The sequence below is a fragment of the Maylandia zebra genome, linkage group LG9 (genome assembly GCF_041146795.1).
Source record: "Maylandia zebra isolate NMK-2024a linkage group LG9, Mzebra_GT3a, whole genome shotgun sequence".
Taxonomy (NCBI): Eukaryota; Metazoa; Chordata; class Actinopteri; order Cichliformes; family Cichlidae; genus Maylandia; species Maylandia zebra.
The window spans coordinates 21004372-21022461 of NC_135175.1; the positions used below are offsets into that span (position 1 = coordinate 21004372).

Here is an 18090-nt window from a genome sequence, read left to right on the forward strand (position 1 = left end):
TTAGTCACATGGCAAAGTGTAATTAATGAAATGTCCTAAGAGTGTATATTATCATTTAAATCAAGGGTGCAAAACATTAGGCCCGGGGCCAAGGGATTGTGGTCTGTAGAAGACTACACTCCAACCCACTTGATGTGATTTTACAAGTGTTAGAGCTTTCCCTACTGATTAAGACCACCGCCCATGGCCATCCATACCACACCAAAGTACGAGGGCACTTTCTGTGAATGAATGAAAACTCTATACTCTAAAATGATAATTACAGGAGCAACGATCTACTAGAACATTTTCTTGAACATTACATGTTTATCATGTTTCATTGGTGTCACACCCACTTCACATCAAAGCATCAAACAATTTAACATGAATTTAGCTGCACATCTGTGATTTAAATATCTGAATTTTTGGGGCCACAAAATTGCAGTTGGTTGACTTTTAATGGGTCCTATTTTCTTTTTATACATTTTGTACATTAATTTAAAAAATTTAATAATCTGAGAATTTAACAATGAAAACAGTGGTTAGTTGACGGCCTTTTTAAACATGATTCAGCTAGATCTCTACTATAATAACCCATTATTGAGCAAGATTTCATATAGGCCTTATTAAATAAATAAAATTCAGGACTGATTTGATTTTCTCTCACTGTGGTAATGTCAAGTGCACATATTAACATCTGGGTGGTTAAGTTTTTTTTTTCTGTCCGTTTTCAAACAGCAGTACTTTGTGAATGCCTCGTGCTACCACGATGCATCAAATATCATCAGCAAAACTCGTCTTCTCTTCTTTCCCAAACTGAATTTTGTCTCAAGAATTTTGTGAAGCTCACATTAGGGGCAGATGTCAGGTGTTCCCAGAAAAAGAATAAATAGGATGAAAGATGTTACTTAAAATTGCTTCACAAATAAGAGTGACAATGTTGATGTTTCCACTTTTATTGTCGGGATACTTGCTTCATGTAAAATATTTCAATACATTACAGTACAATGCATGTTCCGCCTGCCATCCTCCATGCGATTGGTTGGTTTTGTCATCATGTTGTAAGGCTTAACCACAGCACATGAGCAGTCAGCTATTGCAAGCTGCTTTGCCGCTCTCGCCATGAAAACAGAACCATGAAAACAGATTAAATTAGAAACTACTAAAATCTTTTTTTTTTTTTTTTGTCCTCTCTGAACAAAAACCCCTCAAAGCCACAGCTGCGAGTGGCTCCACATCCTCCCAGCATGTTTCACAGCAGCTCAGTAAAGTCCTCAGCTGAGGCCCTCGTAGGGCCGCTTGCACAAAATAAACAGACAGACAGGAGGACAGGAAATCTGTCAACGCTGGCAGTCACATAGCAGCTTTCAGTTTCGTCCGAGCTTCGACAGGAAAAGGGTAAACCGGCCGGGGTAGGCTGTAGGTAAAGGAGACAGGTTAAGAAGAAAGGGGGAGGATATGACGGAACAGATTAACATTTCCTTTAAACCACGCCATCTTCTCTTACATCCGAGATCCGAGTAACAGAAAAAGATTTGATTCAATCAAAATTTCCTTTTTTTTTTTTTCCTTTTTTATTATTATTATTATTTTTTTAAAACCTTCCTCCCACTTTGTGTCTCACCTATCACGTTTTCTCTATAACTGTGTTTCTAATACTGCGGTGTGTTATCTTTATCTGGAACAAAGTGAAGACCATTTCTTTCAGGCCTAACGCACTGCTGTAGAGATGGTGCCCTCTGTGAGGTGAAGTGGGGTGAGGCAGGGTGGGTTTTGTTGCCTTGGACGCCCCCCACATCCCTCGGTACATTCGTTCAGGTGGGCGTGGTGAGGGCTGTGTGTGTACATGTGTCTATTAACGTGTGTATGTGTGTGTGGGAGGGATGTTTCAGTAGCGGTGGGTCTGGTGGGAGTACTGGGGCGGCTGTTGGGAGGTAGAGGAATATCCCATGCTGCTCTGGGGCAGTGATGTGCTTGGTCCAGGGTTCTGGTAGGCAGCATGTGGATTGGAGCGCTACAGGAAGAAAACAACAAAGAAAGCAGTGACATATTCACAAAATCTTCTTTGTGTAATGGTTTAATTTGCATTTAAACTCAATGAACAACATATTCCAGTAAAATGATCACACTTTTAGTGTGGTGACATCTTAAATTCTGCATGCAAGAACAGTTGGATACATGGAAATTTCACTGTCATGTTAAGTAAAGTCACTTTTATTATGCAAAAACACCATCACTCCACGTTTCCAGTCAGATTAGATGGATTTGTGTCTGAGCATGTGTGTCACATCTGAAACACGATGATCCAACATTCACATCCGCCTCATGTTGCAGATCAAAAATGGTATTTGTTGCCATTTCTGGTTATGTGTGCAGCTAAAAAGCCATTTCCACATCATCCAGAAAGTAAAATAATACATATGTCAAGCATGAGAGGGTATTTAACATGTTCAGTTCTGCCACTGCGAAGAATATTAAAAGTATAAATCTTATAGTATATTATATTACATAGTATATTACCAATACTTACATCTCATGTAACATTCTTTTCAGAGTGGTTGCTATAATATTTTTGACCCTAGCCCACAACATCTTATGCTGTCGAGAGATTTCTAAACTTGTCTAGCCTGTGAATGGAGCGTTTCGTCTACAAAACAAAGCTATGCTATTTCACTGTATATGTATTCTATTAAAGTCGCTCGCTGATTTAATATACAACAACATAGATGACAATCCAGAAACAGTGACAGTGAATATATGAGAAAGATGGATTTACCTGGTAGTCTGAGGTCATAATGAGGCCACCTGAGGTAGTGGTGGGCGGGACAACTCGCACTTTCTTTAGAGGCGGGCCCTGGGCGTGGCTGTTGTCTGGGTTGCCTGTGTGCCCCGCCCCATTTGTGTGGTTATTTCCCTGTTGCTGCTGCTGGTTTTTCTAAAGGGCACAAAAATATCACTTAAATTACACCCTGGACTGTATGAAGTTTCACTACATGTTACTCAGCTTTATTGTAAATTTTCTATATTTCTCATTTTACTTTTCTATATTACACCCATCTATATACCAATCAATTAATGTTTAATGACTTTAGTAATACAGCATGTGGCGTATGGATATGTAATATTTACTTTGTCTGCCTTGTCCTCTGGCTCCTCCTCTGTCAGAAACTCCCTCTTGGGGTAGGGAATCTGGCAACCTGCAAACACACTAGAGAAAAAAAAAAGGCAAAGAGGCTTCTTCATCTTCAAACATTAATTCCCATGACTCTGAGCTAATTAGCTAAGAGACCCGCTCAAGGCATCCGTAGATCATGTGATTTAAGCTAAGGACGAACACAAGACAAAGAAACTATCTTGTGAGTTGAATGTAGTCTGTGTGTGTGTGGGAGTGTGTGGAAGTGTGTTCGGTGTAACTCACTCAGAGGTGGGTAAAGGCTCCTCTAAAAAGTAGGGGTCCTGCATGGCCTGCTCGGATGTGATTCTACGGATGGGGTCCATGGTCAATAGCTTTTGCAGCTGTAACATATAGTGCACCCAGAGTTAGTCTCAAACATGACAAATTCACACAATGAAAATGCACACTTTGTTTGTTAACTAACCACACTGGGCACTTTGCAAATCACACCCATTTAAATGCTTGTTAGGGAAAATTTCTAAGTAAGCCAATCACTTGACACAAAGTCAGTGCATTTAGACATACAGTCCTGGTCACATGGATCTGCTAAAGCTCAAACTGAACATCAGATTGAAGAAGAAAGGCGGTTTAAGTGACTCTGGCTGGCTGTTAGTGCCTGGTAGGCTGATTTCAGGGTTTATGACAATCTGTAGAGTTTACAGAGATAGTCATATCCCATAACGAGTGAATCTCTGGGGCCAAAAAAAAAAAAAAAAAATGATGGCAGAGTCACTTGTCACCACAAGGTGTCCAGTAGAGCACTGCCAAATTTGCAACATGTCACAGCAAGAGAAGACCACACTGAAAGGCACTACAGTGAGTTTTGAACAGTAAATTAAGGCCAGTGAAGACAGGCTTGCCAAAACTGCCCAGTGGAGGTTCGGAAAAACAATTCCTAATCTGATGAGTATATTGATCCATCCAGCATTCCTATCCCCAGCTTCTTTCACACAGGGCTGTGCCTGTATTTCACTGTTCTGTGCAAAAGGTCAGCAACCGAATAAGGAGGCCACATCGTTGTTCCTGTAAGACAGCAGTTGAGACCCAATTCCAATACATCTCCTATGTCCTCCTACTCTGTGACGAGTGTCACATCTGCAGCTGCCGAAGGGTCTCATGATTAAGGGGTAGGGTGGAAATGCCGTTCAAGTTCTTTGCAGCTTGTAATCAGCATCCTTGGTGATTTACACTGTAATCAGACATTATGTCCGTAACTTAGTGGAGGCGCACCTCAGTTTGTTTTAAATGTCACCCCTTTATGATAACAGTGTACCATCTTCTCAAGGCTACTTTCAGCACAATAACGCATCGTGTCCCAAATCTCATATCATCTCATATTTTCTTGCCTCCAGTCAACAGATATTAATGCAATAAAGCACCTCTGGGAGGGAGAAAATCACATCATTGAGATGCTACCCACAACTGCATGATGCTAACATGTAAATATGTTCCCAGCATCTGAAGAATAAAGGAAGCTCTAAAAGCAAAAGTAACGTCAGGTATAAGCAACAAAATGGCAGATGACTGTAAACTCTTGCAAGTAATCGTCCTACTTCTCCTATCCTGACACATTTTAACTTACCAAGTGGAATGCTTTGCTGTCTGGTTTAACTTTATGTTTTTCCATGTACTTTATAAGGCTGCAGTTTGTGTATCTGTGGGAGAAAATTATATTAATGGCATGCCTTCAGTGGATTTATCCTGCATAACAATTATTAAATTAGTAAAAATCACACAAAGCACCCAGAAATGTCTTAACCAGCAGACCTGCTTTGCTCTGATCTTAAAAAAAAAGAAAAGAAAAAAAAATAGGGCAGTGTTGCTCTGCAGACTCACGTGTTCCTCCTAAAGTCTTTCATCAGCGTGGAGTGTTCTGGCATCTTTTTGATGTCCTCCCAGTCTTTATCTGAGGAAAACACAAGATTACAGCGTGTCACACCCTCTCACGAAGGACATATTATGTAGGTTGTTTTTATTTTAAGCAAAAACGCTCATAATTTCCACACAACGCCCCATTGTTTATACAGTGCATAATCAATCTGCATTCTGGCAAACATAATAAGATCTATTTCCTACAAAACTGACATGAACTTGCTTATCTGGTAAGCATTCACATCCATCATCTCTAACCTTTTCAGCATAACCCCATAAATATACTTGCCAAACATGGCAACAAGACTGTAAGACTTCCCCCCATTTTCTGCAGAATCTAAACAAAGTCCATCAAATACACTGGTGAATTATACAGCAAGACCAGGAGTGATAGTAGAAGGAAAAAGAGCAGGAGCAGCTTAAGTGAGCTGGAAAAAATAGGCCCAAATGTAGCCCTAGAAGTACAAGTTTCTGTGTTTGTGACTTGGCTTCATCTAACATGTCAGAGGATTGATGTGCAGAGCACTTAGACCACATTACTGCCTTTAAAAAAGAGAAGCCTGAAAAAGACCAAGGAATGGAAAAGGCTTTTCTTTCCACACAATTTCTCCACTGAATATGCAACACACTTTGTATAATAGCAGGTTAACCCCATTAATAGAAATACTGTGGAAAATCCGGTAAATCATTTCATGCATGTTTTAAATCGGGTCAATCAAGACTCACCGGCAGGGAAGCCCATGACATTAAAGATGCGGTCCAGCTGGTCATGATGGTAAGGGTTACTGGTCTTGATATCCTCCTGGCGACAGTGGAATATGGGCTCAGACGTCAGCAGCTCCGCAAAAATGCAGCCAATCGCCCAGATGTCTGTAAGCACGCACTAATTTCAGCTCAACTGGTTGCACATGTACACACAAGGAGGACAGAAAGACAGATGGTGCCGCACAATCTCACCGATGGCTTTGGTGTAGTGCCGAGCTCCCAGGAGCAGTTCAGGTGCTCTGTACCAGAAGGTGACCACCACAGGGTCGAGATCGGCTAAAGGCTTCAGCGGTGAATTGAAGAGACGAGCAAACCCCATGTCCGCTGCACAATGGGTATGTGTGTCAATGAACCGACAGATAAACTAAGCAGCAAATAAGTTTTAAAAACGAAACACTATACATACCAATCTTTACTCTACCCCTCTCTGGCCCTTCCCCCATCACTAAAATGTTCGCTGGTTTCTGATGGAGACAAAGACACACAAACACAGATAAAAATGTTTCCACACTCCAGACATCTGACAGGAAAACTTCCCAGTAATTAATTCAGCTTTGTTTGGCCCAGTTTCTGAACTACAGCCCTGCATGTGTAATGCAATCAAAACTCTTTCTTGCTGCCCTCTAGTGGACAAATGACTGCAATTTCCCGAACAGGAGAGAGAAAGTCTACCACATTTCGATCTCACTTACGGCAGAAAACTGACATCCTGTTCATGTGTTAACAAGTTAGTTACTCACCAAACAACCTAAGAATACTGTTCATTTACATATTCATCTGAACACATACAGACTGACACATGCACTCCACATATTCTCAGCCCAATAGCAATCTTTACGTCTCTCATTAACAGTTTAACCTAATTTTCCCTTGTAGCCAAACACCCTCCTCTCCCCCCAATCCTCTTACAAGATCTCTATGAAGGACCCAGTTAGCGTGAAGGTAATGGATGCCATCCAGAATCTGATAGAGCAGAGACTTCACCATTCCTCTAGGCAACTGAAGCGGCTTCTTGTTGGCCTTAGATGCTCTGTGGAACTTAATAATGTGCTATGGAAAGAAAGGGTAAACAGTGAGCAGGGCTTTGCACGTACAGACTGACTGAAATGCATGTTCTTTTGCTACAGATGATCACAAAAATGTAAGTGTGCTGCAGGCGAGTTGAGAGAACCTAATGTTTGTGGCATGTGTTTCCACTTCCTTGGGAGGGGAATGCAATTGTTGGAGCTCTGTGGCAGAAAACTGCATCTAACTCAGTTCTGATTCTCTGCCAGCTGTTTCTGTCAACTGTAATGCAGCAGAGGTTTAACTGCTCAACGTGGAATACTTCTTGGTGGATGCGTGTGCTTTAATGAGACTTACCAGTGCATAATTAGCACTATTTCAAGTCTCATTCCTTATTACTGGTTGAAGGCGAATGTGAATGCATTGGCATTAAAAGGACATGCAAAAAATAAAAAACAAATAAACAAAAAAACAGCTATCAAATTGCATGCACATTTATGACCTAATTATGAAGAGAGGCCTATTTTAAGTCATGTCTTTGTGCTCATAAAGATAGGTGGAAATCTGCAACCCATGCATGCATATGAATATAAACTAATAAAGAAATGCTTAAAACAAACTATTTAAAACCCCCCAACATGCATTACCCCCATAACATGTGTGATAAGTCATGTCATGCAGGTCAAGTGTGTGTATATGTGTGTGTTGTGTGTTTGCATTTTACCCAGAGATCATGTTCAGCATAGTCAAAGAGCAGCCATACTTTACGGTCAGCATGTGACAGGAAAACCTTCTGCAGTGAGATGACATTGGGGTGCTTCAGCTCCCGCAGCAGCTGCAACGTACAAACCCACTCAGAAGGCCAACCACACAATCTCATTACAGACATCATGAATGAAAATGACGTAACGAAAGAGAAACTTTGCGCTTATTTTTGTGACTGTATTGATTACCAGAGATTATACTTAAACAGGGGGGTGGACACGATATCATCTCCTCAACTGAACACTTTCAATCTTTGGCAGTAAGATGCTTTTTTTTGTTTGTTTTTTTAAATGCTTGTGAGGCAATACTTTATATCACTAATTCTGTGTCTACTCTCTATATGCACTGCATTAACATCTGCTTCCTGACTTTCAATTTTACGATTGCTTGCACAAAAACTAGCGTGTGAATGTCATTCAGACGTTACATAAAGTGCCTGGAATGGCACAAAGGTGTTTAATCACAGACCAAACAAAAGGAACAGAGTAAGCCAAGCAGCTCTTACTGCAATCTCTCTGCAGGCTGACATGGAGATGCCAGTGCCTTCAATCTGCTTGAGGGCGTAGTCCTTATCATCCTTCCTACAAACACACACACACAGAAAGGTAGAGCAACATCAACACCAGACCAGTCCAGACTGAGGGCCCCCTGAGAGCCGTTTGCACAGCAACATAAAGGGGGGCACTTGGCAGCTGCCAGTGGGACTCTGAGAAGAGGCCGAGTTGCATTACCTCCAAATTTGTGTAATCAAGCTCACCTCTGAGGGTCAAAACAATAGAGAGGGAAAGGAAACAGGGCCTGTCTGGCAGCTGGCAAGGGACAAACAGAGCACTGGCACTGGCGCTTACTTGAACGAATTGGTTACAACCCCTCCCTCTGCCGGGCCTAAATCATCTCATAAACCCAAGCTTTGTGCCTCCTCAGGCCTCGTCCAAAAGCAGCAGCGCAACTCTGCTAAAAAGTCTAATAAAAAAGCAGGCTCCTAAAGCGAAATACAGACATCTTTAAACACTTTAGGGCTCTTTTGTGTGGTTCCTTCTGCCAGTATGTCCGGGCTGTAATAACGGGACTAGTAGCTTAAACCATCTTGAGCTCTCCCCCAGCTCTGGTCCAGACACAGTTAAGGCTGTTACAAGGCTGGCATTAGAAACAGCAGGAACGTTTTAGGAAGAAAGGTGGGTGGTGCCCTGGCATCCTGAGGGATTAGCACACTAACCACCACATGAGTCTACAGTTTGGGTTCAGCTAGTTCCCTTACTTTACTTCATGCAAAGGCTAAAAGCATAAAAAAAAAACCCCGCAAAAATGTTAAAATTGGGTAAAAAACAAACAAACAAAGAAAACAAACAAAAAAAAAACACTAAAGAGTGCAAAAACTGGGCATAACTAAAGATTATTTTTTGAATTCACACAAAATCTTGTATAAGTCTCTTTGCAGCCATGTAGCTCATGTATAAGAACGACTTTAAAAAAAAGAAGAAGACATCAACAAGTGCTTCCACATGCACCTGCTGTATTACATTTACAACATCACATGGGAGAGGGAATTTAAAAAAAACACTTTAGCTTAAATAAAAAAAAAAAAAATAGTACCTAGAGTTAGGCATATAAGTGACAAAACAGATGCATGAAAAGGGAAAGCTCCAATCCCGGTGGTAAACCGTATGTCGGTGTTTTTTGTGCGCGACACAAAGCTCCATCAGCATCCCAACAGTGCGAGCTCAAACTGCTCACTTTTGTCTCTACACAAACCCAATGCAACACTCCCACATCTGCAAGTGGCCTTGAAAGGGGGAGGAAGAGGAGAGAGGTAACATTTATTTGGAAGATGAGAAGACAGGCAGGAGGCGGGGGGTAAGCTGGCTAAGGGTTCACTGGCTAAAAGGCCTTGCTGCTCATCAACTCACCCATCTTTTCTCTTCGCCTTGTATACATGGCCGTAGGTGCCTCTACCCACTTTGCATCCTTCGTACTCAAACAGGTCCTCGACACGCTCTCTTTCGCCGGTCAGCTTCACTTTAAAATCATAGTCCATTTTCACCACCGTCTGGCCTGAATGTATCTGCTCCTTCCTTTTTTTAAAGCGTCGCTTGGGAGGCAACTAGGCTCCTCCACCGAGCTCGGTTTGGTAATTCAGCTAGTTGCCTTCTCCAGCGTGGCTCTTTCCTTCCTCCAGCCCGGCTTTCACATCGAGTTCTCGTCTTAAAATTAAAGCTCCGGAGGAGATAGGCGGTGCTCCGAGATAGTCCAGGTGCAAACGGAGCCCCAAATATATTCCTTTATCTTGTTGCTGCGTTTCTCTTCAGCCGGTATCTGCTCCAAAGGGACGCACTTCACTCGGTAACGACGGCGTATTCGCGCACGGCATTGTCGTAAAACGTCGTGAAGACAGCCCTGCAGCAGAGAAAGAGCCAAAGAAAAAATGGGTAGACTGACTACACCACGTGGAAATTCTCAGTCTCACTCAAATATAGCTGAGATATGACTTGATTTCATCATATTGTTTTTATGCCAAGGAGAAGTTAGCTTATTCTTTTCCGTATTGTGGGTTATTACGTGGCTATAAAAGGGCCGTGCAAACAAATATCTGCATATTCTGTCCACCACAAAGAAAGCAGACATGCGTTTGATTTTAATTCAAGAGAATAAGTAAAGTATGGTTTAAATAGCACTATATTACGAAAAGAAAAAGACTGTCCAAACAGATTAATGTTGAATGGGCAAGCACGGGATAAAATAATGAAACAATATACTTTTAAACTCTTTTTATCATCTTCTTTTTGCTGCTCCCTTTAGTGGTCACCACAGTGGATCATCTCCCTCCATCTCACCATATCTCTAGCATCCTCCTCTGTTACACCAACCCTCTGCATGTCCCCCGTTCACTACGTTCTGTGGTCTTCCTCTTTTCCTCCTCCCTGGCAGCTCCATCTTCAGTACCTTTATTCAATATATCCACTATCCCTGCTCTGCACATGTTCAGCACTCTTGAGGTGTGCCTCTGATATGCTAATTTCTAATCCTGACCCTCCTGGTCCCACTCCCATTGGAAATCTAAGGGAATCAGTTTAAAGTATTTTAAAAGTGGAAAACTGCTATGATTGGTCCAAGAACCTATCAACTCATCACCATACCCTGAGATGTTGGAAGAGCTATTTTAGTTTCTGCAGCCAGCAACCTATATAATTTCCAATAAAGAATGGCAGTTATGACTGAGATACAAGATATGATTAGCTGAATATTTAAAATAATTTAAACGAAGGCAAACAAGAACCCTAATGTGGTATGGAAGCTTGTTCCCACCACTAAAAAAAAGTCAAGATTTCTGGGTTTTAATCTGAAAATTTCATCTTACTAACTCACATTTCTGAGAAAATAACTTTGAAGTTTTAGATAGTATATTTGATAGTATAGTATAGCTGAATAAAAGTATACCAACTTTATAAATGATGCTTTTACACTGACATTCACTGCTGTCACCTAGGTCAGCCAAACCTTGAGCTTAGCTTTGATGTTATGTTAGGTAGGAACTATTATAGCCGGGCATCTTGTTTTTGACCGACGCTGTAGTGCAGCACCGCTGGTCCCATCTTGATTTGAGAGAGCAGAGGGAGCAAAGCGAACCGTCCATATTACAGCTGCCTCGTCAGGTACGAAATTCTTTTATATGCCACTGTCAACTCTTATAAAAGTGTGTTAGGGTTAAGTGATAGGTTCCGTGTACTCCCACTGCTTGAGAAAATGTTCTGTCATAATAAATTATGATAAGTTAATGAGCCTCGCAGCTCGCTGGTGGGTCGGCTAGCGGAGCTAAGTGATAGTCGCTAACGCTGGTTGTGCTAACGAGCTAGCGCTGAGTTAGCAGCTGAAGCATTGCGCACTTAAATGGCTTTTAAAATATCCACAATTCTAATTGTAATGTTGAGCCAATGTTGTCGTTAATCGCTACTATGTGTCAACATCTTGATTTTGTAATTATCTAATAGCGCTGACGAGATTCTTTGTCTTTCACTGTTTGCCCTGCGTTTACATGGAGGAAGCCTCCCTTTCGGTTTATCACGGCCCGCCTATGTTCAACACTGATTGGACGCCTGGCGTGTCCGTCTTTGAGATTACGCCGCTGATTGGTGGCTAACCAGGATGACAACGCCAGTTTTGTTGCTTTATTCCGCTGCCTTCAACATGGCCTTCCGTGGATACTGTTGTCACTGCGTTAATGTTAGGTTTCGTGATGACTGCTTCATTGTTACACTACCCCTTAGATTTACCGTGGTAGGGATTTAACTGAGCATGTGCATACATATTAAATTTGATGAATTTTCGGCGCTAGCCTCTAGGCTAAACGTTAGCAAGATTAACGTAGCCATTTCCATTCTTTTGCTGTAAGTGTTTCGACAGAAAATGGATGGCGTTGATTTAACTGTTGCCCTTGGGTAGAAATAGTCACTCAAAGACAACGTTGAGCAAACAGCTCATATTTGCACTGTGTTTTGCGCTGGTCTTATTTATAGCAACTGCTCGCGTTATAACAGTTTGATCTTTGCCTGTCCATAACCGAATCGGATGACCATTAGCTAACACATGACTTGTTCATCTGCAACATATTAGAAAGACAAATATCTACAGAGGGTAAATTTAAGTGACAGATCATCCGTGACTGACTCTTGCTTATTTGTCTGCCAGCACTTTATACGGTGATGGACCCTCCTGGTGGGGGAGATGAACGGAGGAGGCAGGCAGAGCGTCTTCGAAGGGAGGAGGCGTACTATCACTTCATTAATGAACTGAGTGAAGAAGAGTACCGTCTAATGAGAGATGGCAACCTGCTGGGCACTCCTGGTAAGGAGGGGCACTTGATGCTTTTGCACAGTGTTGTTGGATCTGTACCCACAGTTATTTTTATTGTACAAAAAAACAAAAAGCCCATGAAATTTTGTTTTATAGGGGAGGTGACTGCTGAAGAGCTCCGCCAGCGTCTGGATGGAGCAAAAGAGCGTTTGTCATCTCAGCCTTCTACCGAGCAGCACTCGCAGACTTCTGAGTCTGGAGAGCAGCAGAGCAGCAGCGGTGAGGGAGAAGAGAGAGGTGCTGGAGGGAGACGAGGAGCAGGTAGGAAGGACGACTTCCCTTAATCTTTCCAGATCTGGCTTTCGTGATGTTTTGTTATGTTAAGCCCCAAAGTCACTTTTGAGTTAAATGGCTCTGTGGTATAGTGGTAGAACATTCACCTTACATGCAAAAGATCTGTGGTTTGATTCTGGGGTGAGAAGCAGACCCAGCTGTTCACCATTAGCTATCGTTTTGTCTGGTTGTGCACCTCGTGACTTTTGTAATCTGGCAGATTGTGCTGCTAGCGCTGCAGCAGGGTTTAAGATAAGAGTTTACAATCATGTCAGTTTTCGCTGCAGTTTTAAAGTGTATCAGTAGAGAAGGTCAGAGATTCGCAGATTATTCCCAATATATAGGGAGATGCTGCAGCAGTTTGAAGAGATGGAAAAAAATTTGCTCTGGATTTATTTCAAATGTCTTTACTTTCAGTTTTGTCTACTTCTCTTCCTATATCAGCGCTAATGTGGTATTGTCTGAGTCGCGGCACCTGTCATTCATCAGAATACAGCAGCAGCTACCTGCGCCTGTCCAATGAGAGCAAATAGAAGTGACTATGTGACAAGCACTGGTGACGTGTGAAGTCACAAACAAAGGGGTATACCGGGGTCTTTAGGGATCCATCTGCTGTGGTGACCCCTAAAGCTGTGTACACACTGGAAGCAATTCACAGCAATGTGGCGACTAGAGACCCTAGAAAGTCATCAAAATTCAAGTGAATAAAGACAAAATGACTGCAGGGGAAAGGAAGTAGGTGTCATTCGTGATAAACCTTTGTCAACATTCAGAGGAGTAAATGAACAGACTAGTAATGAGACTAAAGACTACCCATGATTGACATATGACCTGGTAGTAAACTTATTAGGGGGTTACCGAGGGAACTGGAGCTTAGAATGTCCACAAATGACTGGCCATCAGCTTCAAAGCAATGTCCAGTGAACGAATCATCCATGGCGGTGTCTTCTTATATGTTGTTCCCCGCCTGGATGCACCAATCACGGAGAGGCACCTGCACACTCAGATTTCATATTACACAAAATAACGACAACAGTTGTAACACAGCCAAAAGTTACTTAATTTTTGATTTTAAAAAAATGTGACAGGAAAAACACAAAATAATCTTTAAGGACTTGACTTTGGCAGCAATAAAAAGAAAAAGGAAAAAAAAGGATGACAAAAGACAGGCTTCGCAATATGTCCTGTGAAGGTCTTGTATTTATTTTAAACCTTGCCTAAGCTGGTACCAAACAAGACGGCGTGCTTTGTAGAACCGTGTTTGTATTTATGTTTTAGCCTGACAGTAAATGCAGTCTAAGTACTGGTTTTGAATAGTTTAAAATGGCTTTCATATTGTTGCAAGAGAACAAAAGCAAGATTTCTGCTAGAGACCTGTGTAAAGAGAAGTAGATTTAATGATTTTACCTAGTCGTAACCTTTTTTTTTTTTTCTCTTCTACTTCTTCCTACAGGGGGCGCAGAACCCGGAGCAGAAACTTCTAATGGTGACTCATTACTGGAGTGGCTGAATACTTTCAGACGCACTGGTAATGCTACTCGCAGCGGACAGAGTGGCAATCAGACATGGCGTGCTGTCAGCCGGACCAACCCGAACAGTGGAGAATTCCGCTTTAGCCTGGAGATCAACATCAACCATGACCAGCCAGAGCCAGGGGAGCATAATGAGACTGTGGATGCCTCAGACCCACCAGTGACTGCCCCAAATACATCACCCTCAATACGAACTGCTTCCTCCTTTTCAACCTCTCGACCTTCAACCACGCCAAGGCCTGCCCCGTACCCTACCCCCCGCCCAGCCATCAGTAGGCGGGTGCAGACACGGCGTACACGCAGCAGCACTACCACACTTTCTATGAGCCCCCCTGCACTTCCTCCACCAGTGGCGTCCTCAGCTGCTATTCAAAGGAGAGGTGGCACTTTGCACTCTTTAACACCTCCTCCCAACGTTCCAAACCCTCCTCCTGATCAAACTATACCTGTACAACAGCAAGCCTTGAATGTAGAAGGAGAGCAGGGGCGTAATGATGCGCCTGCTTCTATAGACTGCCCCCGGGTGTCATCCCAGTCTGCGACACAGGCTCCAGCAGCGGGACACGAATCCCGTGGCAGTAGGACTCGATCGCATGGTCGCACACGCAGAGCTGCATATGGAAGTGGGCTTTCATCGCGCGTGTCAAGGCGAAGTCGTTCCCCTTTACACAGAGTTAGTGTTGCTAGTACCACTCTGCCATCCAGTAGTGATTCCAGCAGCTCATCCATTAATACTGTTGAATCAGGCAGTGGCACAGCCTCTGTGTCAATGGAGACTGGAGAGGCTGTGTCAGAACCCGTTGTTCCAACGGAGCCAGCTGTAGAGATGGTTGAACGTGAAAGTGAATCACAAGTAATAGGAGCAGGAAGTTCAGCAGTGCGAAGACATCCGACCATCATGTTGGACCTGCAGGTGAGAAGGATTCGACCTGGTGAAAACCGCGATAGAGACAGCATCGCCAGCAGAACACGATCTCGTGCTCGCGTTGCTGAAAATACAGTGACATTTGAAAGCGACAGTGGTGGATTTCGACGCACCATTTCTCGCTCTGAGCGAGCTGGGATTCGCACCTACGTCAGCACTATTCGGATTCCTCTGAGGCGTATCAGTGAGACAGGCCTGGGTGAACCCAACTCCACTGCCCTACGTTCAATCTTGCGCCAGATCATGACTGGATTTGGAGAGCTTAGCTCCCTAATGGAGACAGAGGCCGATTCCGAAACTGTTGCACCTAACCATTCAGATCCTAATGGTACAAACGGTAACAACAGCCCAGGCAGTCGCGTGAATACAAATGAGAGTGCACCTGGCCAGGTTAGTACAGGTGGGGTAGTTCACGAGAGGGTGGGGCTGGTGAGAAGTGATGAGGACCAGAATGGGCAGGCTAGGCTCGGAGGAGTAGTGAGCACCACAGATGGACGGCCTACCAGCAGGGACACCAACAACCTAGTAGAGAACGGTACTCTACCCATCTTGCGGCTGGCACATTTCTTCCTGCTCAATGACGAAGAGGATGATGAACATCCGAGGGGCCTGACCAAAGAGCAGATTGACAATCTATCAACGCGTACGTATGGTCAGGCCAGCCTGGAGGGGGAGATTGGTCGAGCCTGCAGCGTCTGCATAAATGAGTATGTCCAAGGCAACAAGCTGCGCCGCCTGCCCTGCTCTCACGAATTCCATGTCCACTGCATCGACCGCTGGCTCTCTGAAAATAACACCTGCCCCATCTGCAGGCAGCCTATACTTTCAGTGCATCATGACTGACCTATTATCTCACAAACACAACTATCCCGCTCCTGGCTCCCTGAACTGAGCAGATCCGTGGGCTTTGCATGTACATAGCGCTTTCATGGTTTAATTTCTTTGATTGCTCATTGTGTTGAAGAAGGTTGAACCAAAAGTGTGGAATAAGAAACTATAAATGCAGAGAATAAACAAAACTTTATTTTTTTAGACCTTTGGTTTTCAACAACTCATTATTTTCTTTTCTTCTTCCTGTGACCTAGTTCGCTTGACTCTGCGATGACGCTTCAGAAACTTGTCTATAGAAGGCATTGATGCTTATTAAGGAGCTCCTGTAGCTGCTGCTGAATAGTCTCACTTTAAATCTTTGATGTCTGACACGCGGCAACGTCTCTGTGACGGCTGGACTATACAAATCACTTCTAGGCTCGATTTCTCTTCCAGTATAGGATGTAAATAACTCACCACTGCTTATATTTAAGGGTTTTGAAGAAAGCTGCTCTTCACATGCGATTTATTCAGAATGGAAGCAGGAAGCTTAGCTTATTTTAGCTTCATTTTTCAGCATCCATTTTAAAGTGTCCCATTACAATTGGTTAAGAATTGTTTATTTGTCGGGTATAAATGAGGAATGTCTTTAATTTTGAAACTATACTCTGTCCATCTAGTAGTATTTGTTTAAGCCCTTAAGTCCCATATAGTCACAACATAGTAGTCATCCATTAAAGTAACCTGCTAAAAACAGTCACTTTGAAATCATTAACATTAGCCATATGAGCAGCACAGTTTCAATGAAATGCAAAATGTGATAATCAGGAATTCAGACTTGTCAGTATGAGTTGTGCAATGCAGAGGGGAAAAAACAGTATTGTTTGTTTTGCTGTTCATTGTTGTTTACATTGTAACGCCTGAATATCATCTCCACTTAAAGTCTTGTTAAGAAATTGATGTTTGTTCTTGGTTCCTGTTTTTAGGTCCACACCTGACAGGACCTTTGTCACGAGGTTGCATAGTTAGCCTCTCACATGGAATTAAAAACAAAAAGAAAGAAATTGATTTTCAGTTTTTGCGGTTCTCTGGCTAACTCATAAGTCTTTATTCATGAGACTGGTGCAGGAAAAATGTTTTTTCGATAATGAACTTGTCCAGAAATGTTCTGCTAATGAGAACCTGTTTACTCATTTTTTGCCCCCCTGATTGGGTCTGTGCAATGATAGCTATCTGTTAAAGTTTCATTGCAAGTGCACACGTGTGAATAAGGCCGTGCTAGTAATATATTTCTCTTTGCTCTTTGTTTGTTTTTACATAACATGGACAAATGTTGCATTTCTAGTGTAAAACAGGTGGGATATTTAGCTGAGCCACCCAGTCAGCATTTTCCCCACCAGTGTCACTTTGTACATCGGTGATTGCACAAGAGCTACTCTGCCTGTGCAGTTAACACATCACTAACAAAGCTGCAGGATTTGTGCAGTTTAGTCTGTAAGAGTGTGTGTGCGTGCGTGTATGTGCGTGTGTGTGTGTGATAATTATGTGCGTGTGAGGGGGGGGGGGGGGGAGGTCCGGTGTACCAATCAAACCTGGTTCTCAGAAGGCTTCTCTCTGGTGCATGTTCACCTTAGATAAAATTGTGGGCAGTTCAGGAGTAACTATTTATTCTGTTTGTATTTAATAAGATGGAAATCGACCTCTGAAATATGAAATGTTACAATGTGATGAGAGTAAATGAAATGGTTATGATGAACATGTTACTATGTAATAAAATGAAGACGGTTTTCTTCTCTGCTCCTTAACAGTGTAATAAAATGCCGCTTTGTTATGCTGGAATTTCTACTGTATGGATGTATATGGTTGAAACTGTGTCTGCGCAGTGATTACGGCCAGGGCATCATCCCATGCCACTCTTTAGAGGATATAATAGATTAATCATCACACTTTAAATCAAACAACCACCACCAAAAGAATTCACTTTAATTTTATTATGGTGATCTTACAAGTGTAATGAGGAGAGTAACTTTAAAAAAAACCACACACACACAAAAAGAACAGTTATTGAAATAATCTGTGTTAAGATATGAAAAACAAAGTTTGGACATTGTTAGTTCTCAGTTTTCAAAGCTAATTCATTA

At 42.6% G+C, this 18090-nt stretch overlaps 2 protein-coding genes across 3 annotated transcripts; one reads left to right on the plus strand and one right to left on the minus strand.

Annotated features, from left to right (window-relative positions):
• Positions 1-919: 919 nt before the first annotated feature.
• Positions 920-9936, minus strand: cdk8 (cyclin dependent kinase 8). Its single transcript, XM_004546693.5, has 13 exons — positions 9469-9936; positions 8067-8142; positions 7521-7631; positions 6701-6841; positions 6198-6255; positions 5984-6115; positions 5753-5896; positions 4991-5060; positions 4737-4809; positions 3398-3495; positions 3109-3187; positions 2756-2914; positions 920-1993 (listed from the first exon to the last, which is right to left on the minus strand). The coding sequence occupies exons 1-13, from the start codon at positions 9594-9596 to the stop codon at positions 1868-1870; spliced, it is 1395 nt and encodes a 464-aa protein (XP_004546750.1). The 5' UTR covers positions 9597-9936; the 3' UTR covers positions 920-1867.
• Positions 9937-11101: 1165 nt separating this feature from the next.
• Positions 11102-17788, plus strand: rnf6 (ring finger protein (C3H2C3 type) 6). Of its 2 annotated transcripts, none has more exons than XM_004546694.3 (4): positions 11102-11211; positions 12245-12400; positions 12506-12670; positions 14136-17788. In XM_004546694.3, the coding sequence occupies exons 2-4, from the start codon at positions 12259-12261 to the stop codon at positions 15980-15982; spliced, it is 2154 nt and encodes a 717-aa protein (XP_004546751.1). In that variant the 5' UTR covers positions 11102-11211; positions 12245-12258; the 3' UTR covers positions 15983-17788. The 2 variants fall into 2 exon arrangements, with proteins under 2 accessions (XP_004546751.1, XP_076744276.1); XM_076888161.1 differs by lacking the exon at positions 11102-11211 and adding an exon at positions 11239-11833.
• Positions 17789-18090: the final 302 nt, after the last annotated feature.

Coding starts and splice junctions, on each gene's coding strand:
- rnf6 (XM_004546694.3), top strand. CDS start 12,259: ATGGACCCTCCTGGTGGGGGAGATGAACGGAGGAGGCAGGCAGAGCGT. Junction 12,401..12,505: donor CAACCTGCTGGGCACTCCTG/GTAAGGAGGGGC, acceptor TTTGTTTTATAG/GGGAGGTGACTGCTGAAGAG. Junction 12,671..14,135: donor TGGAGGGAGACGAGGAGCAG/GTAGGAAGGACG, acceptor TTCTTCCTACAG/GGGGCGCAGAACCCGGAGCA.
- cdk8 (XM_004546693.5), bottom strand. CDS start 9,596: ATGGACTATGATTTTAAAGTGAAGCTGACCGGCGAAAGAGAGCGTGTC. Junction 6,256..6,700: donor GGGTCCTTCATAGAGATCTT/GTAAGAGGATTG, acceptor TGTCTCCATCAG/AAACCAGCGAACATTTTAGT. Junction 4,810..4,990: donor AAAGACTTTAGGAGGAACAC/GTGAGTCTGCAG, acceptor TTTCTCCCACAG/ATACACAAACTGCAGCCTTA.